This window comes from Plectropomus leopardus, chromosome 2 (genome assembly GCF_008729295.1).
Source record: "Plectropomus leopardus isolate mb chromosome 2, YSFRI_Pleo_2.0, whole genome shotgun sequence".
NCBI classification, from domain to species: Eukaryota; Metazoa; Chordata; class Actinopteri; order Perciformes; family Serranidae; genus Plectropomus; species Plectropomus leopardus.
Genome location: NC_056464.1, coordinates 24,146,927 through 24,172,393, shown reverse-complemented (window position 1 = coordinate 24,172,393; position 25,467 = coordinate 24,146,927). Strand labels below are relative to the sequence as shown.

General features: G+C 38.3%; 1 protein-coding gene across 1 annotated transcript in view; it reads left to right on the top strand.

Moving 5' to 3' along the window:
* Nucleotides 1-25,467, top strand: part of arhgap9 (Rho GTPase activating protein 9) — a 62,879-nt gene that overhangs the window by 32,724 nt on the left and 4,688 nt on the right. Inside the window, exons 8-21 of the mRNA XM_042505762.1 lie at nucleotides 5,295-5,360; nucleotides 8,696-8,842; nucleotides 9,020-9,118; nucleotides 11,118-11,179; nucleotides 11,309-11,396; nucleotides 12,264-12,359; nucleotides 12,835-12,933; nucleotides 14,624-14,729; nucleotides 15,158-15,277; nucleotides 18,046-18,144; nucleotides 20,606-20,683; nucleotides 20,979-21,032; nucleotides 21,785-21,919; nucleotides 25,306-25,411. Of these exons, the coding sequence (XP_042361696.1) occupies nucleotides 5,295-5,360; nucleotides 8,696-8,842; nucleotides 9,020-9,118; nucleotides 11,118-11,179; nucleotides 11,309-11,396; nucleotides 12,264-12,359; nucleotides 12,835-12,933; nucleotides 14,624-14,729; nucleotides 15,158-15,277; nucleotides 18,046-18,144; nucleotides 20,606-20,683; nucleotides 20,979-21,032; nucleotides 21,785-21,919; nucleotides 25,306-25,411 (1,355 nt within the window). The remainder of the gene's footprint in view (nucleotides 1-5,294; nucleotides 5,361-8,695; nucleotides 8,843-9,019; nucleotides 9,119-11,117; nucleotides 11,180-11,308; nucleotides 11,397-12,263; nucleotides 12,360-12,834; nucleotides 12,934-14,623; nucleotides 14,730-15,157; nucleotides 15,278-18,045; nucleotides 18,145-20,605; nucleotides 20,684-20,978; nucleotides 21,033-21,784; nucleotides 21,920-25,305; nucleotides 25,412-25,467) is intronic.

Below are 25,467 nucleotides of genomic sequence, written 5' to 3'. Positions count from 1 at the left end.
TGAGCTGCAGCTGAGCTGCAGCTGAGCACCGCTGCTCAATCAGGCAGTGTGGCTGCTCTAACCTGTTAACACAGGCACCAACAAAATGAAATAAAAAACAAACAAACAAGACAGTCTGCGACATGCACGGGCTGCTCAAGCAGCAGTGTGGTGCGGGAGTTTGTTTGTGTTATTGAGTAACTTTGGTAAATCCAATCAAACCTTTAAAACACTAAAGTCACACAGTGTCACAAACTAACTGATCGAGGCAGCAGTGGATCTGCAACTCCTGCATTCTGTGAGGTAAAATTACTGTTTTTGTCAAAGGAGTCTGGTGGCTTTGAAGAGAGCATAGAAGATACAGTAGCTTTGGTTCCCCAACAGAAAGAGTTGTCTGAAGTAAAGCAGTGAAAATATTTAAAATGTAAGTGTATACTCATTTATTATAGGTGGCTAAAATGCATTTTGCTGCTACCCCGTCCATAACAGTATATTACTTGGCGTCTGTGGCAATATTCCTGCCTGCTTCTCCAAACTGGGGCTGCGTGAACCAACATCTACTGTATTTAATACACTCAATATGAATAAGCACCTCATACAACCCCACTACAAAAACTCCTAACTATTACTTAACTTAATGCTTGGTGGTGTGATGTAAAAAATCATTAATAATGTCAAATTATCATCCCCATGTAACATTGCTTAAGTGTAAACAGCTGTGCTTTGTTAACTGTAAACACAGACAGACAAAAACACACACCTTCTGCCCATTTTCATACAAATGAATCTTTTGTCAGCGTATATCTGTTACCCAGAATGCACAGGGTGTCCAGACTAAACTGCGGTCCAGATTAAAGCGGGGTGAAATGCTGAGCGGGACCAAATTAAAATGGGGGATTAAATCTCTAGTTGCCCCATCGTTTACTGACCTACTCACTATTTATATACTAACTGTCCTCTGACACACCCTTCCTCTCAGATGGTGTTTTTGTTGGGCTAATCCCTGAAGGGAATAACGAGGTAATGCCTCTTGATCTGATGCAGATGAGCAGAAGCCATTAGGGCCACACAGAGGACTCGTTTAAGTCCAAAACATTACAAAACATTGCTACATTTAAACCACTCACTGAAACTTCTCATCAGCGTTAAAATCCCACCCTGACCTCACAGATGCTGTCGTCATCCAGCTCTTACTGTTTCATTCTTTTTTTGGTAGACTTGATTTACAAGGGAGTGTTTGTAAGCTCCGGAGTGAGGAAGTACATCTGTTGTTTCAGGGTTTTTGGAATTTATGCAACAGCCATCAGTAACTGCAATTAACCTGAATCAATGACGACATCTGCGTAGTAAAGCGACACGAGCTGCATGATCCAGATTGTCAGAGATAAGCATTTTGCATCTCAAGGTTGCGTTGCCTCAATGTTGCGTCAGTGTTTCAAATTTAATGTTGCTCATCAAAAAAATACCGCATGATCAAAGCAGTGATTCCCCCATCAAGTCTGTTTGAGATGCTTTCTGTTGACCTATATGTGTCACTTTCTATTCTATGCTACATGTATTAAACAGGAACTCCACCAATTATATATAATGCATACTGCATGCCACACAAGTTAATGACCCAGGTGTTCAAACCCGAGTGACCCACTTGTTGGCACACAGTGTTCTCTCGTCTACATTTGTATTTTTAAAAACCATGCTCACTCCTTTCCTGCCTTTTGTGATTGTTTAAACAGTGCAGTTTTTGGGGTACTTTTATTTGTATTTCCGTTTTACTTGATACTTGTATTCTGTTACATTTAAAGGGACACCCCAAAATCAAAAATGTAGATTTTTTCCTCTTACCTGTAGTGCTATTTATACTACTATTTGCTCCTCAGAATATTCTATGAAGTTGACAATAGAGCTGAAGTAACTAGATGCTCAGTCAGTCAAAATCTCTGATTAATTGTTCACATTAAGTATTTGAACAAAAATGTTGACAGATATAGTTACTTATATACTCACAATGAATGCAGAGGGTGTCCAGACTAAACTGTGGTCCAGATTAAAGCAGGGTGAAATGCTGAGCGAGACCAAATTTAAAAGGGGGATTAAATCTCTCTTGTTGCGCCGTTGTTTACTGACACTTTGCAGATTAAAAACGTAAACATAACATATCACTTTATAAGATACGACGCATTGTTGCAGAATAGCCCAGTGGTCCCCAACTTCTTTCGTTTCATGTACTCCTATAGTCCTGTCAGATGAGCTATGAGATCAACACTAGCATCATGCTCCAAATATGTTCTTTTCAATATGTAAAATTAGGACAAAATCTCTTTGAAACGCAGCCTTCTGACAGGCGGGTCCGGTCCATTAGGACCAAAACCTCATGCCACAAAAACAGTTTCTTTACATCTGCAGCTGGCCTCGTCCAAAACGCCAAGGACCCCCACTTATACAGACTCTTACCCTCCCATAGACATCTTTCTATATTACTGTCTCTCTACACATATATATATATATATATATATATATATATATATATATGTATATATATTTCAACTGTAATGTAATATTTTTTAGAAGCTCCACAGTCCATTATTCTCAACTATTTCACTTCTCTAGTCTTTTGCTAACTAGTTTTCACACACTGAACAGCAGCAGGTGTCATTAAGGTGTTAATGTTGACTCATGTTGGTGGGAGGTGTCTCTTGAGGAATCTAGCTGGTAGTTTATTAGTTATTGTATCAATAAATATACTAAAGATGAGCCTCACACCAATTTGTAAACCTAATTGTTTATCTGATTCCTAAATACAAATATGTAGCAATTTTTTTTTGTTTTTTTTAAATGTTGTTATTTTAACCAAATAATAATCCATATTTTTATCAAAGTAGCTGAAATGCTCAACCATATTTTCACATACCAGGCAGTACTAAGAATCTAGCAGCATAACAATCTAACAGCATGAAAGGTTTAATCATTTTTATTACCTGCATACTTAAAAAAATGATAAAGCTTAACTTACAAAGACCAATTTAACACTGTGGCACTTTTACGGAAGTTAAGCGTCCACATCGTCTTTGCATACAAAGGAAAGTGTGGGATGGTGATTAATGTCAGCAAAGTTTTTGGTATGATTATTCTGAGCTGCTGAACACAAGTGTGATTGTGCCGGCTGATAAAGGCAGCTTCCCTCTAGTTTAGGGAAGTAGATGCAGGCTGAGACGGGAGGGACAGATAAATGGTTTTTACATTTTGACACTCTGAGTCCTGGCATGAAGCGACAGGCAGCAGAGGACTTGAACTCGACAGGAAAAAAATCTCTCAGAAACAGCAGTTGTCCTGGAATAACTGAGTAGTCCGTGATGATGAGCACCTTTGCTGTAAGTTCATATTCAGTTCTTATGCAATACCTTAACTGGGTTGTTGTTTTCATGTCGTTATTGGTGTTGAATTTCTTGCAGCACATGCCAAACGCTGCTTTTTAAATGGAGCTTAATATGTGGTTGTCATGCTGATATAGCTCAAACATTTGGTTTTTTATGGTCAGAAGTGTTGCTTCTGACTTTGCTATTCTCACAACAACCTCAAATGACTGTATCTATGTGAACATGGGGGATCCAGTTCAGTAACTAAAAATCTGCACACCTGAGTCAAACATGTCTTACTGTCTTACTGAGTAACGGCAGTAACTGCCTCTCATTAACCTCAGTTCAACACAGGCACGAGTGTGTGTGTTTGTATGTGTGGATGTCTCTGTGCTGTGGTGGCGGATCAAGGAGCATTTTTAGGTGGCAGGATGTTAGCAGGTCAGAGGAATAGTTTCGGTATTGATGTGAGCGTGAGCGTTAGCCCGGGCTTTGTGACTTATCTTTACATTTGTCAGCATCCTGTTTTCACATGTAGGTGTGAAAGTTACCCAAAATTGCTGCCATGGTTGATCTAGTTTTCATAAAAACTGTCAGAAAGCCAAAGAGTGAAACATTCTTTGATTATTTATTTTTCACAAGTCATTTATACAAAAAACTTAGTTGTGTTTTAAGGTTGAGTGTGTTGGATTTAGGGGGATATACTGTATTAGCAGAAATTAAATAATATGTAATAAGTTTTCTTTGTGCATAATCACCTCAAAATAAAAATTATTTTGTTTTTTTAATTACCTTAGAATGAACCATTTATATCTACATGGGGAGCAGGTCTTGGTCTCTGCCATGTTGCACTGTTATGTTTCTACAGTGGCCTAGAAAGGACAAGCCAAACACTGGCTCTACATAGGGCCATTCACGTTTTCACGTCAGCCATCATAATTTGCAGTTCCTGCGTGACGAGCGGGGTCAAAAAAACACAGATTTTTTTTTTAAGTCAAACTGTTTTATTCCATGTTTTTACTGGTTTTAGTCACTAGGTCCATTTATTTTGGAGAGAAAGAGACCTTACAAATTATTTATTTTCCGGTAAAAACGTCTTGATTTGTTTTGACTGTGTTGTGGGTCCTGGTTGCACCGTGATCCTGCTCGACAAGACCTTCTACTGCCATTTATATGAGTCACGCCTCCACTATCGATGTATGCATGGGACTTCAACATCCCATCAACACCCACAATATTTGCACATAGCATAACATGCTATCATAGAGTGCTTTTAGTAATTTTACAACTATCATTATTGTAATATGACATGCATTTGTTACCATTATTGCTGTGCATCTCTCCCCCTCTCTCCTCCTCAGTCCCTCTCTCTTCCCCTCTCTCTTTCTCTTTCCTTTATGCCATTATTGTAATTCAACTGTTATTTACGACATCTATTGCACGTCTGTCCATCCTGGAAGAGGGATCCCTCCTCATCCTTAGCTGCTCTTCCTGAGGTTTCTTCCATCCCCCCGTTTCAGGGGTTCTTTTTTGGGGGTGTTTTTCCTTAGGTGATGTGAGAGTCTAAGGGCAGAGGGATGTTGTATGCTGTAAAGCCCTCTGAAGCAAACCGTGTTTTGTAATAATGGGCTCTATAAATAAAATTGACTTGACTTGACTTGGATCTCAAGTTATCAGAGAAAAGCACACAGGCCAGCGACCCATCTGTGACCAGTTGAACAGTGTAGGAGATAAACTGGGTCAGTGTTTTGGAGAGGCGTTGACCTCTGGGGATAATTTGGCTACCAGTAAAAACCTTCTAAAAGCTATGGAAATATAGCCAGAAGAAGTTTCAGCTAGTTTCAATCTACAATCCTCACTGCTAATATCCACTAAATCTTACACTCTGGACCTTTAAATTAAGATGAAATATAAACAGTAACTGATCATCCGTGTTTCCTGTCTCTTAATCTTTCTCTCTAGCTGTCACCTGATTTCATCTTTGGGAGCCACCAGAGGAATAATGACAGTGGCTGGCAGATGAAACAGGTAAACCTCTTCTCTACCTGCCGCACTCTCTCATCGCTAGAGTAATGCATATCACCTTGTGTTTTTTGTATTGTATCTTATTAACATGTTTCAAAGTGAAAGGTAAAAGAAAAGCACCCTTCACCACATTTACATATTCTCTCTGCACCATAGGATGTATGATAAACATGATGTCACACAACTCTGGTGGCGTAGTCCGCCACCTTGACTTTATCGCTGCATAAGAAAAAATCCTGCTTTGTGTTGTGTTTGCACGTCTGCCTCCAGAATCATTAGCTTGATATCTACACATACAAATCCACAGATTACTAAGACTTCCTATTCTTCTTTTAAAAGCTGACAACTCTTTCCTTGTTCTTCTCGCCTGGCTGGGCGGGTAATCCTAAGTGTTTTATGAACGCTTAAAGGGCTTTTGATGAAGGGTATTTTCCTCATGAAAATCAATGAACTCGAGTCGTTAGATTTGCAAAAACTGCATCTCCACTGTATTACTGTAGAATACATTAAAGTAATGCCAGCTATGCTCTTTAGATTCTCAGAGATCAGCATTTATGCATATTAAGGTGGTGAAATAGCAACTCATGGTGTAAAAAGAAAGGCTGTTACCCAAGCATTTCTTACTGCAACATGTTGCATCACAGTGGGGTGTGGGTGCGCTTGGTTTAAAGCCCTTTTAAAGGCCTCCTCTTAGCAAAGGAGCAGATCTGGCTCTTAGTGCTAATCCTCCTTGCATGAAAAGACGGCAAACATTAGGAGGGATATTTAGTCTGATTGTTGAAACTGGGTTACAGAGATTGGGAAAGGTACTTAATTATGGCTGCTGCTGCATGAAAAGTTGAAGCAGTTGGAGTGTGTTCATTTGTGTTGTGATCATGCACACTTGTATCTGTATGTGTGTGGAATTATAAGCATAAATATTCTGCATGTAAAGTAAAGATGCACGCTCACGCATCGTTGTGTGACACTTTGCCTCTTAGCTCTTCCTGTGAAGTGAAGCAAAATAACTTTAACTTTTCAAGGAAGCTGCAGTTTGTCCCCATTTGCCAGTCTGTAAAGTAGGGCTGCAACTAATTAATATTTTCATTGTTGACTAATCTGTGCATTATTTTCTCTATTTATCAAATTTTTGTTCAGTGTATACTTATTAGAAAATGGTGAAAAATGTCAATCAGTTTCACAAAGCCTAAGATGGCAAAATTTGTCCACAAGTTTACTGACATAGAAGAAGAAAGTAACCAGAAAATATTCACATTTAGGAAGCTGGAATCTGAGAATTTTTTTTTTTTTCACTCAAAAATGTACTCTGGCATGTGAAATTATGAAATTAGCAAAGGGACAGTGTCTACATTTTAGGGAGACATTTTGGCATCTATTAGTGAGGATTGCAGATTGCAACCAACAGAAACTTCTCCCGTTTAGGATTCCCTCAGTGTTCATTGTGCAGGAGGTTTTAACTGGGAGTTATCTGCAGAGGTCTCTGTCTGATAACTTGAGACCCAAACATTCAGGAGGTTTTTATCGGGAGCCAAATTATCCACAGAAATCTTTTTTTCTCCAAAACAAACGGACCCAGTGATTAAAACTGGTAAAAATGCAGCTAGTTCATATTCGGAAATCAGTGCTTTATTTCTGACACTGCTAGTTTTAGTGAGGCTGCTAACTAAGGCGGCCAACATGAAAACGTGAATGGCTCTGTCGAGAGTGTTTTTATTGTGTGCTCTGGTATACTGTAGAAACATTCTAAGGTAACAAAAACAAAATGATTTTTATTTTCAGGTAATTATACACTGAAGACAACATACTTATTACATTTTATTCTGTTTCTTCAAATAAACCCCCCTAAATCCTACACACTGGACCTTTAATAGTTTGTAGTATTGCTGACGTAAAAATACTACAAAATATTTGCAGTTGAAAAATGCAAATGAATTTATGATGCAGAACTGCTGCTGCATTATTGTCTCCCCAAAGAGGAATTGTTTAAGATACCTTCAGCTTTATTCAGCATTGATCCAGAATGGCAGATCGTGTCATTATGGTGACCACTGTATGATTATCTACTGAGAGCACACAAAGAAAACCTGTTGCTGAGCCCGTGTGAGGTGAGGTGACATTTAAACCCAAGAATGATTTGTAGATCAGCATCCAGTTCCTGCCCCTGACTGTGGCACTTTCTAATATATACAAACTAATTTAGAGCTTTTATCCACTCTGCTGTCTACAGTCAGAGGAACAAAGATATCATGCGACACGAAAGCACCTGTCAATAATACAGCTACTAGGGGCGTCCACTAGCTCACCTGGATGTTCAGGCGCCCCGTGTACAAAGGCTTTGTCCTTGCTGCAGCAGCTGTGGGTTTGATTCCAGACCAAAGGCCAAAAAGCCCCCAAAAATAATCTGTAAAAAAAATAATACAACCACTGTAGCAAAATGAACCATTAGGCAAAATGTCCTGCTAGTGAGCAAAGGTCATCACCTCAGGTATAACATGGAATGAAAAGCTGAAAAAAGCAAACAAGGATTTTAGACAGATTACTGTTTGTGGTGCAGATACTTAATATTGTTGACTATAGCCGTGTTTCCACCAGAAGTTCCCCAGACATTTAGTTACAGGAACTGCTTTTCAACAAACTAAAGGTTCCTTCAGCCCACTGTAATCTGCACTTTTCCTGCAGTGTAAAAACCCGTGAAAATTTAAGCAAATTAGTCTGCTGAAAAATAAAAAAGCAACAGGATAGGACAAGGACACTCTGCAGCCTGTTGATTGTTATGCTATCACACTATTCAAGTGAAAATATAGTGTTAGGTGCTTCTTCATTGCATAAATAATCAAAACTAAAAGTTTAGAGGAGTTAATGTCCTCCTTGATAATGTTACAGGTTGCATGCTTGTTTGCATAAATTTCAAAGTAAGTTCAAAGTAAAATTGATGGTAAATGTGTCACCAACACCTGCTTAAATAGGAAATAAAGAATTTGGGGGAGAAACTGTGTGTTTTTTCTTTTGTTTTTTGTTTTTTAAAGCCCCTGATGTTTCTGTTGCTCCTCACTTTTGCCTGTTTGTGGTTTTAATTTATGCTGATTGTGCTTTTGTACTTGTTTAAGGTTGCTTTAGGCAAGAGCATTAGCTAAATACTTTAACCTTTTTCTTTATGTTATATTTAGTGTATGTTTTTCTATAGTCTCAGTTTAGTTATCATATGAAAACAAACACTTATCAGATCTCACAGGATCCACTGGCGTTAAATACAATGGGAGCACATTGTATTTATTTTTGAATGATTGCCCTTTGCCTTGTTCACCACTGTCCCCACATTTGACCCCCACCCTGTGAAGAGCATGCAGCGCGCCGCCTCCTCTGACACCCTGAGCACGATGCAGTTCAGCAATACTGATGCCCAGTGCCATAACTCTGCCACCCTGCATGACATCAAGCAGCAGCTCAGCCACTCCCAGTCTATGATCCTGCCTGAGAACGGCAAGGTACTCACCTTCAAACACACACTCAAACGCAAGGTTATAAACTGTGTGTTCAGTATTCAGAGATACACAGAAGAGGAAATGCAAATAAACTTTTTTTAGGCAGTGCACTGGACATATACGCATACACAAATGCAGATAAATGAATGCCATTTATGAGGCCCACTTCCTGTCTTTCAGATGGTCCAGCAGTGCAGAGATTATTCCTGTAATGTGACCAACATCGTCGTGGAGCCTCCGTCTCCTCAGAGCTCTCCAGACAGTGATGGCTGTACACCGGTGAGAAACCACTGCCTTTTACTTTTTGAATAAAAATACCTGAACATGAGTGCAATATTTGATACTGATTTACTATTACAATACTATATGTACTAAATGTACTGTATAAAGACACCTTTGCACACACAATTCCTTTTAACATCAGGGCATCCTCAACTTTTAAACTGCTTCTTTTAAAACTACCAAAACAAGTGTTAAGCGGGTGTTTAAACTTACTGTTAAACTGAAAAAATGTTTTGAACTCTCCTCCAAAACCTTTTTAAATGAATCATGAGCAAAAATCAATTATTCAACCAGCCTTTTTAATGAAGTCGGCAGTCATGCTGTTACACCAACACACAACAGCAGAAAAAACAGGGCAGTGGACATAAAGCTTTACAAGCTTCGCTTTCTGCCGACCTTGTCATATTTTAGTTACTTAAGGAAAAATAACTGAATACAGCACAGCATGAACATTTTCTGACCAGTTCTGTTTCATATACAAACAAGAACACAGACATTTGTAACATACCGTTCTGACAGAATAGCTTTCTAAAATTCATGGGATTTTCCATATTCCCAGGTAACAAGTCAAGCAGACAGTTGTAGTTTTATTTGCAGATATTATGTGAGTGAAATGATAAATGTAGCGGTTACTCTTACAAAAATATTTTATTGGGAACTATAATCTAAAAATACAGAGAAAACTGTTTACAGTGAGGATTTTTGGATTAATCTGAATAACTATAAATGGAAAAATATTTTGCACTCAACTTTTTGAGCATAACTTTTCCATTCACTAAGCTCAACAAATTAACAAATGCCTACTGACTACGACTCAACATTTAAGTCCAACTTGCTGCTGGTGGAAAATAATATGCCAAACTCCCTGTAAGAAACATGACATGTTAACAATTTTTTATGTGTCCGCAAATACGCAGAACAGAAGATAAATAAAGATAAAGATAAAAAACGTCAAATATTGACAGTGTTCTTGCTAATCAATATTTTTCAAAAAACGAAACTGTGTTGGCTTTAAATTTTGGATTTTGTCGCCTCAACTTGCTACCTTGCTCCGTTGGATGGCCGCTCCAGGTGGAAGAAGAGTATTAAAATGAGAGGGGAACGGTTTAAAAATTTTGATTTCCCAATAAAGTTATTACTGGTTGGCTGGCTCTCTTAATCTATTTTTACGTCACATCTCCAACAGCTTATCCCCCTTTTTCACAGTTCAAGAAAACCAAGACTTGTTTATGTTCTTTTGCCTCCCTGGAGGTCCCCTCCTTGTTAACTGTCTACCTGGTTTGTGTTTTTTGCTTGAGAGAAAGCAACTATTGGCTATTGAAAATGTTCATGTCGTTGAGCCAAGGCAAAAAACTTATGATAACATTAAACATGCTTGATTTTATGGAAACATAAAGACAAGAGAAAGACCGACAGCTCGGACTGAATTTTATGACCACCTTACACCTAACCATCAAGATAACAGGTGCTAGAACAAACTCACAATTTTATCCCAACACTGGAAATTTATCTGTGACAGTAAAAAACCTTTTAAAGCCATTTGGTGTAAGGCTGCATTAGTCTGAGCAATGGATATGTTCAAACCTATTTGAATAAAATAAACTAAGCTTTCCTCTGTTTCTCTCTCTGTTATCTGCTTTTTCTCAGTTTGTTCCTCTTTTTCTTTATATACTGTACTCAACACTTATAACTTCATAGTTAGTGTTAAATTCTTTTCTTCTGCACCTTAAACGGGGCCATACCGCAGTGGGAGATTTTAGAGCAGCTCCCCTCCCGCTATTTTTTAAATGATGCAACGTTTGTTAACAGTTAAATGGGTTCGCTCAGGATGCATTGTATTACACAGAGGAGAAGCCCTCCGCTGTACTTTACTGTTAACATTTCATTACTCAGGGCGTCGATGCCTCCCCTGAGTGATAACATTACTGTGACAGTATTAATACGACTGCTTGAATGTTGCAGATTCTGCTGCTAAACCCTGTTAATGTGTTGTCAGGAGTTGGAGAAGGCCGGCCTCTTGAACAAGACGAAGATCGCAGAAGGAGGCCGGAAACTGAGGTGAGGCTGCTCTCATTAAAGACAGAAAAATGTAATTTAGGTTGCATCTGTTTGTATGGTGTTTGAATAAATTAATGTGAGAATGATCTGCTTGGCTAAATCTCATCTGATCTGTGTGTTGTGTTGCAGGAAAAGCTGGAGCCCCTCCTGGGTCGTGTTGGTTGGGAACAGTCTGGTTTTCTTCAAAGATCCTAAATCACAGACACCTTCCAGCTGGGTAAGAGCTCTGTGCTTTTAGTCCATGTAATGTCTTTGCAAAAACATAATTTAGTGTTTTGTTCTAGTCTATGGTTAAAGAACAGGGTGTAAATGTCTAGATTTCAAAATCTACAGCCAACTGTGAGTCATTCTGTAAGTGCAGATGTCAGTTTTTCTGCATGGTGGATTTTTCTTTTTTTTTTCATTTTAGGATTAAATATTGTGAAGTAACCCTCAGAGTCAGCTGACCGGACTGTTGCACAAAGATCAGCTTTTAGAAAAAAACCAAAACAATAAGTGCCTACACAGTTGGATATTGCTGTCCGCTATGTTGGACACATTTCTGTTTGCAGTGTTACAGTTATCTTGGGACAGTTATTTACTTTATAGGAAAGCATTTTTGTATATTTAATATATGGCCGTTGCAAGGTTTTGTCATCCCTCTCCAGTATTCATGTATAATCACTGTGCTGTTTGCACTTTATGTTATTGTTTTATTGCTAGTGCTATATAAATGAAGTTTTTTTATTATTTTTATCATTATTAAAACTTCACAACTTTATTGCAGATTGTGAAGCCGTCTCCAAAAAGGGCTAGAGTGTGTTTGTTTTGTTTGGGGAAACTGTAACTATTTCCACATTGACAAAACCATGATGACCTTATTCCAACTTGCTGTGAAATGACACACACCAACTGTTCTGTCCATAAACACAAACCTGTTGCAGGTGTTTTTGGTCATAATGTCAGTTAAAAGTGGTTGACACAAATTCTCTGCAGCATAAAACAACCAAACTCCATTTTTAGAAACATGTATGCCTCAATTTGGCCAACTAATAGAAAAAAAACCTGATTTATTTGCCTGTTTGGCTTTTTATTAATAAAACAGAAACCAGGAAACAGTCGCCCTGAGAGCAGCGTGGATTTAAGAGGAGCGCAGCTGCACTGGGCCAACGACCTGTCCAGCAAAAAGAACGTCTTCAGGGTAAGATGCAAGTGGAGAAAGAATCAGAAAACACGGTAAAAAGAAAATAAAAGAATCACATTATCTCAATATATCATTTAATCATCCTCAAACACTCTTTCTGTTCAGACTGATTTTCATTTGAATTGTTGCGGTGAGCAGATGCGCAGTGACGACAATGTGATTGTAGATAAGCTGTAAAACATAGAATCCTATTTTTGTCAGCAAAGAGTCGTTGTCAGTGAGGGAAGTGAGAGTAGGAAGCTTTATTTCACCCGGTCACTCAGTGAGGAAGAGGAAGCTATGAAAATTAACTCCAGTGAAATGTGGCAGATGACGTGCATGTGTTTTTCTGCCTTTAAAATGTCCAGACTATTGAGCTTAAAGGGATAATTTGACCCAAACTCAAAAATACATATTTTTCCTCTTACTTACGTGGCTTTGGGAGACAGTTCATCACACACTGATATGGTTTGTGTCTATGTGTGTGTTGTAGCTGAGGACAGTGACAGGGAACGAGTTCCTGCTGCAGTCGGAGACAGACTCTCTGATCAAAGAGTGGTACACCACAATCCAGAGCGTCATCGACAGGCTGGTGAGACACACGACACACATCGAGAGTTGTACTTTCAATGGACCACTTCTCCATTGGTGGTAAAATGGTTTCCATTCGGATCTAATAATGTCTTGCCATCAGTAAATACCTTGACATTTTTTCACTGCCTTTCGTTGAACATTAAACACACATCCTTGAACGTCTTTTTCTTTTTGTTTTGTTGTTTTTTTTTAATTATCCTTCTAGATGAGATGTAGAATATTTAAACTTATATAATAAAGGAATAGTTTGCTTTTTTTAGGTGGGGTTTATGTTTGGTACCATTCAGAGGGTTCGTGCAAGGTGCTTGAAGTGCTTGAAAAAAAACTCTCAAAAATTAAGTCCTTGAATACCTTGAAAATCAGACATTTTTTAATTTGGCTCTTGGAAAAAGTACTTCAATCTAATTAGGAGAAGAACAGAACGATATTATTTTATTTTATGAAAAGTATTAGATCATTGGTTTAAACTACGGAGCAAAGGCAGTGGTTGCAATTATTTGCTATTTCCATTTTTGCGTCAGTCGATGGTAAACCCCAGTAAATAGTCAGCACAAGGATATTTCGCTAGCCTGCAAAACACTCACACCAGAGCAGCATCAGTGTCAAAGTCGTCAAATTTGACTTGCCCCTGTCTATTCGAACTCGAACTGAATTTACATTTGAACCAATATGGGTAATATCTTCTGTCTGTCTGCCTTTGTTTGTGTGTGTGTGTGTGTGTGTGTGTGTGTGTGTGTGTGTGTGTGTGTGTGTTTGCTCATCTAGCAGTGACACTAGGCTATTACTAAAATGATATAGAAAATATAGAAATGTAGAAAATAAAATAGACCCAGCTTTTTGGCGATTAGAGGCACTTTCACCTCTTGTCTAAAAGTGGCTGTCTCGCCCAGATGCACTTTCAGGTATCAAAATTTTTATGCCTTTAGGCCTCTCTAATAGCCAAGGCCGGAAGCATTATGTTTTCGGGTTGTCCGTACGTATGCCACATTTTTGTGAATGCGATATCTCAAGAACACCTTAAGGGAATTCCTTCAAATTTGACACAAACATTCACTTAGACTCAATGATGAGCTAATTAGATTTTGGTGCTCAGAGTTCAAAGGTCAAGGTCCCTGTGACCTTTGAATCTCTCATTCTTGTGAAGGCGATATTTCAAGAAAACCGTAGAGATTGTTTTCAAATTTGGCACAAATATTCGAGTAGACTCAAGGATGAGCTGATTCGATTTTGTGTTCAAAGGTCAAGGCTATTGTGGACTTAAATTCATATCATTCTTGTGGCAAATTTGACACAAACATTCACTGCAGCTCAACAATGGTCTGATTCTTGTGAATGCAATATCTCGGGATGGCCGTTAGGTACTTGGCTAAAATTTGGCACAAACATCCACTTGGACACAAGAATCAACTGAATAGGATCTGGCGGTCAAAGATCAAGGTCACAGTGACCTCATGTATCAGGTATTAAAGTAACCCTCAAGAACCACCTTGAAACTGCTTGTTGTTTACATCTTCTGTGTGTGAAGCATCCATGTTTTCACAGACATGGATGTAAACTGTAAGTGCAGCGTGACTGGTGTGTGGAGTCATACAACAACGTGGCGGTTTTATCTAGTTCTTGAATTGGTTTGAATGACTTTGTAAATGTTTCTCTTAGTTAACATGTCGAGCGCTGTTTCACTCCTCCAGGACCGTGAAAACCCTTTAGACAACGTCCTCCTGTACTCTCTGAGGCGAGCAGGCAGCGTGGAGATGTTGGAGCACAGCGGAGACGAGGATGACAGGAGAACATCACGTAAGTTGTCACCACACAGTGCCTCTTCTCATTGCTCCACTCTGACTTCCTTCCTTTGCACAACCTCCTGCCCTCCACTTTAGTTTACTCTCACTCCATTGTCGTGTCGTCATCATCGTGATCATCATCATCATCGTTATCACTTTTCTTTCTAAACTTCCACACAGGCTTCTTACATCCCTCCATCCTCTCCTCCATCCTCTCATCCATCCAACCCACTTACATTTTCACGAGGCCCCCGTGGCAAATAATCCCCCCGTCAGTCCTGTCTCACCTCCGCCGTCGCCCGGCCCTCCCGCTCTTTATCCTCACCACAATCCCCTCTCATCTGCTTTCTTGCCCCGCCACAGCCCAGCGCCCTGCACTGACCTCCTCTTCCTCCTTCTCTTCGTCCTCCTCCTCCATCTCTTCCTTTCCTTCCTCTGCAGTCCCTCGCTCATCGTCTAACCTGGAGAACACGGAGAGGAAACGAGTGAAGACCCGGCTGAAGAAGTTGATCCTGAAGAGACCTCCTCTGCAGGCGCTGCAGGAGAAAGGACTCATTAAAGGTGAGATTTCTCTTTGAAGTTTTACAACTTTGAATGCACGTATCCTTTACTCAGCAGCATACAGTGTTTAATTTTACAAGACTGCACCTCCACAGCTAAAATTGTGAAGCTGAATATATTTTGCTGCTTAGCTGAGCTGCATCACGGTTGTGATAGCTGGCAGGAAATCTCAGCATTTATCCTGCGATGATGCCACATCCCCCTGTGAATATGAGTCGCAATCCTCCTCGCCTGTTTAGTAAGAGCTTCTCCAAAATGATAAAGTTTTTCACACTGCTTGTCTGACGATTACAACACTTTTATCAGATTTTTTATGGATCATTCTTTAAAGCTGAAACAATCCTGAACTTTTGTATTTGTCCTTATCAAGCAAAAGGAAAAGGAAAAACCTGGATAAATTAGAGGAGAAAGACAGTGAATATGTGATTCTCTTCAGGTTTCAGTGAATAGTTTAGTATAAAAGTCATAATTAAGTGAGAAATATATCTTGTGGCCTCCCCAGTTGCCAGATTTCCACCTAGTTAAACACCAAAGGGAGATTTTAGATGCAGGTGATCCCTTAAGTAGAGTTCAGTGACTCTATACTCAGGACCATTAAAGCTGTTCTGGTGACTCACAAAGGTCACACCAGCTTACCAATAAACTTTATGCTGGTTTTACCTTTTAATTCGTCACTCATCAAATCGTCACCCATTCATATTGAACTTATGTACAACACTTCCATAACGATTGTCTTTTCAGAGCTGTTCCTTATTCTCGTAATGCTTTTAAAATTACTTTTAATGATAAAAGAAATATTTTGTCAGCATTCAGCCACAACAATTTGACTTTAAGACAAGCAGCATCCTGAAAAGGAAGAATAATTCTAAGTGCTATTAATGTCAAAATATAGCTTATCCCTACAGGAGAAAAGAAAGGTAAAATGTGTGTGCTACTTTTACATATAAATGAACATCTGTAAAATTCAAACTTTTGCCAAAAGAGTTCACAAAATTCTGATTAAGCCTATTGCTACAAGGGAAGGCTGTCCCTACTTAACAGCAGAGTTTTGGTGTGTGACGTCTGTGACGGCTTTCCTATGCTGGTGAATGGAAGTGATGTGTTTCAGGTCTACCAGTTAGAGGGAAAGGGGGGGAAAGATTAAAGAAGATTAGAGATTAAAGATTAGTTTGGTGATTCTGAGTTTTTCTTGTAATTCAGATTCAGACAACTTTATTCATCTCAGAAGGGCAATTCAGTTTTACAATCTACCCAGACCATACACAAACTCACAGACAGACACAAGCAGCAGTCGGCAGTAGTAGTATGTCAGAGAGATCAATACATGGGTAAAATTGCGCACTGGACCCTCGTGCGGTCCCGTGCATACTTAGTCACATGAGGACCAGGCGATGTTCTGTCGTATGTTGACAGTTTGAAATAGAGATTATAAAAAACAGGAAGTGTGGCAGACACTATGGCGGAAACAGATACTGAGACACATCCAAAGAAAGTTTCCGAAGTAGATGCTCCAAATAAAAAAGAAACCAAATAGAAAAGAACTCGCCCTGATGGCACTAACAGTGGTTGTGTAATTACTCTCACTGCCAGCAGGGGGAGACAAAAGTTCCACACGCCGGCCTTAACATCTTTTATGTGCCTCTTTTCTAAAACTTTAAACATGTTTTGTTTTTTATGGTCTATAATCTATATAAGTATTTATATATTCTAAACAGCTATTTTTTAAAAAGTATTTTCTTCTGGCATTTGTTTTGTCTTTGTCTGATAATCAGTAGAAAGAGAGGAAGTAATTCATGCAGCAGGGTTTCCCGTTCAGACTCAAACCAGTTATGTTGAATTTATGTGGTCAGAAATCTCAACGCCACCAGCACCTCATCATGTAAACAAATATGAAACAATTATTTGGTTAGCTTTGAAAAACTACAGCTCCCTCTAAAGGTTAGACAGAATGCTAACAGGATGTTTAACCTCAATTACATCCTCATCCACTAGGAGGTGTTTCAGAGTCTTTCACATTGTAATTATCATGCACAATAATTTATATATATATATATATATATATTAGGGTTTTTTGTGTGTGTTGAAATATCAGTTGAAAACTGCACTCTAAAAGCTAACTTTCAGTCTTCTTTTTTATTTGCGCCTTCTGTGTTCAGTTTGATGTTCACTTTGTTTAATAAAAGAATTTGGGAAATAATTTTCCCTTAATGTTTTCAATTCAACAAGCCATTTTTTGTAATAAATTAGCAGTATACTGAAAGTGGCTGAAAGAAAGATATATCTTTTCATTTATTCAACATATAATCACACATTGCATATTTTTGTCATATCATGCAGCCTTGATCTGTAGGTTTTTAAAATGATGACGCCATAAATACTTTCCTACATTTTTTCAACCATCAAATTGATGCATTTGATGACAAAAACGTTCATCATAGGAGATATAAGACATATCACAATATGATCATATAGGAGTATAACGGTTGTATACTCTGGAGTAAAGGGTTGCGTATGATTTTTTTTTCACCCTATAGTGTATATAGTACCTTACATGAGTTGTGTTGCATCATCAAGGGTTAGTCTACATTGCTGCTGGGATCATGGAGGTTTTATTCCACAGTGAGCCATAAATTTATCTGTAGATTAACTTGTAGCTCTTACATCATGTCTTGGCACAGTTATCTGAGATAAGAAAAAAACTTCTGAACAGACATAAAAAGTGTGTTTGTGTGTGTGTGTGTTTGTGTCCGTTTGTCATCCCCCTTCAGATCAGGTGTTTGGCTGTCGTCTGGAGATGCTCTGTGAGAGAGAGAAAAGCACCATCCCTCGCTTCGTCAGACTTTGTACTGACGCCGTGGAGAGGAGAGGTACAAACACACAGCTGCCTCCTCCTAATGTGATGCTCAACTTAAAGGGGACACATGAGAAAACACTTCTTCATTGCTGTTTTGAGCATAAGTCACTTGACAGCAGTTGTGCACCTGCTGTTCAGCTCCGTGACATAAATCACTTAACAAACATTTACTGGAAAATGTTTGTGATTCGGCCAACAGAGAGCAGAAGAGTAAAAACGCACAGAGAGGAAGTTGTGACAGCTGCCAGCCGCAGAGAGATCTAAATGAGAGAAAATGGAGTTGTTCAGAAAAACTGTTTAGAAACAATGCTGCAAATAAATATTTAATACACACTAAAAAAAAAAGTGTTTTGACCACAAGGGCTTTAAAAACCTGGTTTTGATGAATTAAATATTTCTAGGGAGGTGTTTCAGATGGAAACATTTACATTCAAGGCTGAGACAGACTGAAAAATGTTTTAGGACGAAGTAGCTCCTGGAAAAAGAGGAATTATATTCGATCTTTCTCATACTGACAGTAAATAATAATTTCAGCAGAAAAGGAAGAATCTTTTCTGAGCATACCAGGGAAATTTTAATATATACTAACACGTTTGTTCGTACTAAGAAGGGTTCCTCTATTGTTCTTGCTGATGTTTTTCCCTTTTCAGTCCTGTTAAATGTTTTTTAATGTTTTTGTATTGACAAAAAATCCCAATTTTAACTACTGATTAATCTGCTGCTTATTAATTATCATAATATATTGTCATGTATTTTACTAAAAATATGTCTGGTCGGTAGCATGTCAGAAAATAGTAAAAAAAAAAAAAAAAGGCCATTGCTGTTTCCCAGGATCTAAAGTGATAGAAGATGAAGATTTCTCAGTGATGAAAATCGATGCAGATTAATTTTCTGTCACAATCTGATTAATTGACTAATTATTTAAGCTTTGATACAGATTACAAAACCCTGGCAGACTGATTTGTGATTCCTCCCCATATAGATAAAATTATTGTAATATGACCAATAACAAATCAGGGTTAAAGGGTAGTTTTGGCATTTTTTAACCTGGATCCTATTATCCAATGTATGTGTGTGTTAGTGACTAACATATACAACAATTTTTGGAACTGGCCCAATATAAATCTAGACTGCTAGGCTGCAAGTAACATTTATGATCCACTCAAGGACTCCACTCAAAGACCTCGTTTTTGCCACTGACAGGCTCAGATTGTTATTATAAGTTTCTGACAACCTATGAAAAAGATCCCCACAGAGATCGACTTTTTTATCTGAGATATTAGAGTAAGTTCCTTTTTTTAACCTTAATTAACCTTAATTTTATCAAGGTAAAACACACGTCATTCAAAGTCGACTGACACAAAAAAACTCAAGAAGCCCATCTCGGTTCATCTTTCCCCTGTTCCAACAATCACCAGCTCTGATTTGGTTTTAATAAGCCCTTAATTCACTGAGTTAGAGGTAAAAATACACTAGCCCTATTCACGCTAAAATTAGAGTGTATTTATATGTTTGGTGGGTTTGGCAGGAGTGATTTCAGGGCTGTTCCTGTTTTAACAAAAAGGATCTTTAACAAGAAGGTCTCTCTGTAGAGATCCTTCACATAATGTTGTCAGACACTTAATTACTTAATAATAATCTGAGCATGTCAGTGGCAAAAACAAAAAGTGCCCAAATGCACCGAGTGGTTATATTGCAGCCTGTTTTGCTGTTGTTCCCATTAGTCACTTGGAGACAAAAACATAGGAAAATAGGGTCTAGGTTGAAAAATACAAAAGTTACTATTTCAGATTTGTTTTCTATGTTCGTGAATAAACGCGTATGTTTTAAAGCAGTACCGTGATGCGTAACATCTCAGTCAGTCGCTCCTTATGACTCCAATAGGATGTCAGCAAATAAATCTATCACAAAAGCTTGACATATTCTGACTTGACCAAGGTTTTGATCTCCTCATGAGATTTGGTGACGGTAAGAAAAAATACAGGATATCATCATTTGAGAATATTTATAATCATTGAGTCACAAGGCCTGAATTGTTCTGTCTGACGTTGAAACCAGTGAAAAAAGAAGAAACTAAATGTCATAACAAAACTTTGTTGGCATTTCATCAGGCATCACACAATGAAATGTTGAGAGGAAGTTTAAAAGTACTCACAGGGCGTTATGTGATCATACAAAAATGTAACTTTTAAAAAAATGTTTTAGATGTCTAAAAGTGTCAAATGTGCTTTTGCTTGACTTTATTCACACGCTTTTGGGCACTTATGCAACAAAACAAACTTCCCAGATGCTCTAAATTATTGATGTGCAGAAAAGTAAAACAATTATATCAGCCCTCACTGCCTTAAAATCTGAGGGAAGCTATTTTTATCTTGCACTCATCAAGTCAAGTTCAAAAATAAGGGAAAATGGGTCAGTTTGGTTTTGATACTAACCTTCTTAAGTGTTAATAAAACTTCTGCGGTTTGTTTCAGGACTGGACACTGACGGCATCTACAGAGTATCGGGAAACCTGGCAGTGATTCAGAAACTGCGCTTCCTCGTGGACCACGGTGAGGATGAAGTGGAGGAGGGGAAAATGGATCTGTATTGATGATTAATTTTGGTTCTGATGACTAATGGAACGATTGAGGGAAATAAGTGTTGGCAGGATGAATTTCATCATTAAATTGTATCTGTTCCTTTTTTTTCAGCCACTTAGAATCAAGAAAAACTCCATTTGATGCTTTTTTTATTCATTCTCTCTTAATATATATTGTATGACACACCTGCTTGTATCACTTCCCCTACATGACATCGTTGTGAGAAAGTGAGGAAAGCCCACTGAGTAACTGTTGGTTTTTGCAGAGCGGGCGGTGACCACAGACGGCCGTTACATGTTCCCGGCGGAGTTAGTACAAGGTAGATTCAGACTGATGAGGAGAAAAACAGCCGCTTTCACGCGTTACTCAGCCTGCTTGTTCTTGTGCATCATGTGTTGCATAATGTGAACACCTCAGTCACCCCCCCAAACACACACACACACGCAGACTAACACGCAGATCTGAGATGTGCACTGAACAGTTTGCTGGTTGTGCTACCATTTGCTTAATGTATGTGTGTCCCTGAGGCTTTTCTGCTTTAAGTTTTCTGATGTAATAACACGCAGCAGGTTGTACAGCCGCGTCTCATGTGGTGCATGGCTGCCACCAAGTGGGGGAGACGGAGAATCAGCTGCGGCTTGTGTGCTGTGAAGTGCTCTAACCTGCAGCATATCTCACACTGACTCATATTTCTCATCATTAGATACTTATTTGTATTGTGGCCATTCAGTTAAAGCTTTTTATTTTACTCTCTTTGGTTCTCTACAATGCCATTTGAGAAGCATTGGTCAGGCCTGGATTTTTAAATTGAAAATTGTGCGCTTTACATGTGCTCCTGTGTCTTCTCTGACTCTCACAGACCATTTCTATCTCCCTCCTGCAGCTACAAGCCTTCATGTTACGCCTTAGCACTGACATGAATTCACACTGTTCTGTTGTTTGCTAAACGATACTGTGACTGTAACTCTGCTTCTTTCTCTCCTTAATTCTGACACTTTGTCTCTCTCTTTCATGTTGCCTTCGTGTGACCCTGTCTGCATTTCCCCCCTCCTCCTCCCTACTGTCTCTCAGAGGAGAAGCTGAATTTGGACCAGAGTGATTGGGAAGACATTCACGTCATCACAGGAGCTCTGAAACTTTTCTTTCGTGAGCTTCCTGAGCCCCTCGTGCCCTTTGGCTTCTTTACCGACATCGTGGAGACAGTCAGTGAGTGTCCAGCTTCACACACTGTTTAATATTTCATTTTGAAATATCAGTTATCATTATTGTACATCGTGACACCCGTAGTTGCCCAGTTGTAAGTATTAAATTAATTGCCAGCTAATCAATTTATTGGTTTGAGTAAGTAAGTTAAGCAAAAGTCTAAATTCTCTGATTCCAGCCTCTTAAATGTGATTTTTTTTGATGATCTTTTTTCCAAAACAACAAACAAGGCATTCAAAGACATAATCCTGGGCTTTTGGAAACATGATCGGCATATTTTCACCATTTTCTTACAAATTTAAAGCCAAACAGCTAATCATATAGTAAAGAAAATATTCAGCAATGAAATAATTGTTAGTTGCAGCCCTATCTGAGGTAGATATTAAAGGTCTAGTGTGTATAGAAATGGAACATAATATTTATAACCATGTTTTTATTGGTTTATATTCACCTAAAAATAAGAATCGTTGTGTTTTTCTTACCTTAGAATGAGACATTTTTATCTATATAGGGAGTGAGTCCTCTTTCGCAGAGTCCGCCATGTTTCTACAGTAGCCCAGAAAGGACAAACCAAACAATGGCTCTAGATAAGGCCAGTCACAGTTTAGCCATTAGCCGAGATAATAACATAATTAATTTGAGATTTCAAGATAAGAAATTAAATGTGATAGGCCAGAGATTTCTATCAGCCATGACATGTCATGGCTGATGGATGCCCTGGACACTTTTTGATGAATTTGAATTTATGCTCTAAAATATTTTTAAAACTAATGAGTGAGTGAATGTTACAGCACGAATTTTAACTGTGCAACAGCTGTCTGTTGAGCTAAGTTGATGGTTCGAGACCTCATGATGCGTATCAGTCTTCTCCTCTCACTCAATTTGTCAAAACTGGACACAAATAACCTCCACGCCGTCCCTCCCCATGTGAAGCGTTGGTAGATATTCTCCTGCTCCTCTGACACTGCTACACTGTATGATGTTTAAAATAAATAAGTTAAACGCATAGCCAACTATTATTAAGATATTGTTTTGTTATCTCAAGATTTCAAATGAATTATGCTGTTATCTCAAAAAACACACAGTTTTTTAAAATTTTGAGATCTGAAAATCATCCCATTATCTCAGGAAAACAGAGAAAAAAATGTATTCACGTATGGCTTAGGGCCTCCGTACTTTGGAGTAATGCAGAGAACACTTGTTATTATTTTTTTTTTTGAATATATTTATTTAAAATGTTTATTCAGAAACTGAATCTGTCATGCATAATTTCGAAAATAATTACAGTATATTATAAGTTTTATGAGTAAGTTTAATAAACCATGTTTTATATTCAATATTCATATTTTCAATGCAACTGTTAACTACCAACTGCCATAATAGATGCAATCATGTTTACGTTAGTTCACTCTGTTTCTACTATTTATATATTTATTTGTTTATTTCACCAATAAGTCGCATTGAGATCACAAATCTCCTTTACAAGAGGGATACGGCGAATGCTGCAGCCTGCAGCATGCAAAATCGCAACATATTAAAATACAAAAAATACATCACAGGAGAACAAATATTTAACACAGTGATCCACAAAGAAAAACAATCACATGCCTCCATCACCAACTAGAACTGGTCAGAGGGTACTGAAATGAGGTACTTTGGTACTCAAAACTCACCATGTTGTTTTTTCTCTGCAGTGCTTTTTTTGAATACTCACATTACTGGTGTGGTTTGAAAGAATCAAAACCAGGACAGTTTGTGTCCGAGTTCACCTCATCTGTACCCGGGGGCTTTCGCACTTTTTTAAGCTTCGATGAAAGTCATTTTCATCAGTATAATATATACTGTAGTGACATAACTTTTGGTTTTCCACTTCTAAAAAATGTTGCGCAACACCACACACCATATCATGAAAGATATATAGACACAATAAAATAAAATGGTGCTTCCCAAAAAGAAAATTGCATGAGCTCCAAAGCGAGAGAAGAATAATTACATACTGACAAAACTAAAATTTATTGAGAGGTATTGCATTCAAATGAAGTGATAGTTTTACTGCAAAAGAAAATCTTCACAGTATAATTCCCATGTTAACTGCATTTTTCACACGACTCCTTATATGCGTTATTCTGTATTTTTCTTCTTGTCACCAATGCCATGAAAAGACCAAAACCAGCTGTTCATATTTCCCCGTCTGTGTCTGTGGCACTCCATTCAGACATAAACATCTAAAAAGAGGCCATGGATATGTTTAATTTTTTTTTTTTAAAGCTAAATATTTTCCTAAAACAGCAGAGCACTGTAGGTTTCAAGGGATAGTATGCAAGATTGGCGGTTACTATTTGTAAACACGCTTGCCAGCAAAAGTGGAAGTAAAACCTAACCTCAGATTCACTCTCATATTTCACAGCTATATTGGTGTTTTTTTTTACTTGTCTCTTGGATCTTGATTACATTCTGGCACCCGACCTCACCTGAGTGCTATGGGAGTGAACACCCATAAACGTCCCGAACACAGAAAATAAGAAAAGTAATACAGGCAGAGGGCAGAGTTTCTGCAGATAAATACACCGTCAGACACCTCCAGTGGGTCATAAGTGATGAATGTGAGGGCTTACCTCTGTATGAGTCTGTACATTGTTTTTTAAGGTAATCATGCAGAGTTTATCTTTCAACAAAAGTTTCTCAAAAAGAAACGTGTTGTGCATTTTTGGGAACTATTTTCAACTGCAGATTAATACAGATTTGATGCTCTCGTGAGTGTTTACAGGATCACATCAAAGGAAAATGTCATCCGGCGTAGCTCAACTATGTTTTTGATAGTTAAAGCAACAGTTTAGGTCTATTGCAGAAATAAAATAAATCAGGCTTACATACACTTGTTAGTAGAATCAATTAGCTGATCACTGTTTTAATCTTTTCATGGGATTTGTTTCCTGTAAAAAAAACAAACAAACATGAAACAAAAACAACCAAACTTTTTCTTTAACCAAATTTTTCATCATTCAGTTGCATGAACATGTGTGAAACAGCACTGTATCATAATATCTTTAACTTATACTTAAACAGTAGATTAACTGGATTAATTTGAGAATACATTACATTCGATAAGAAAACTTGCATATTAAGAAACTGTAATATATGTAAACATTTTCTCAGAATGAATGTATATCTTATCACTCTGTGAGACTCAGCAGTTCACTGCTCATCAGACCACAGTGTTGATAGCTGATAAATGCACGCTGCACCATCAGATTGTTCATGCTAATACAGCACATGTGATACCAGTTAGAGGATGTAAATCAGGTTTCAGATGCTAATAAAGTTTATGACATGGAATGCAAATGATGACATTTATTGGCATGTGACTCGCCTGTCGCTCTGTGTTGCAGAGATGTCGGACTACATGGATAAAGTGGATCGTCTGAAGTGTCTGGTGCTCAACATGCCTCCTCCTAACCATGACACTCTGCGGTTCATGTGTCGCCATCTCAGACGGTGAGAGGGCGGGGATAAAAACTGTGCACGGTACATCTCCGCTGATGTGTTTGTCT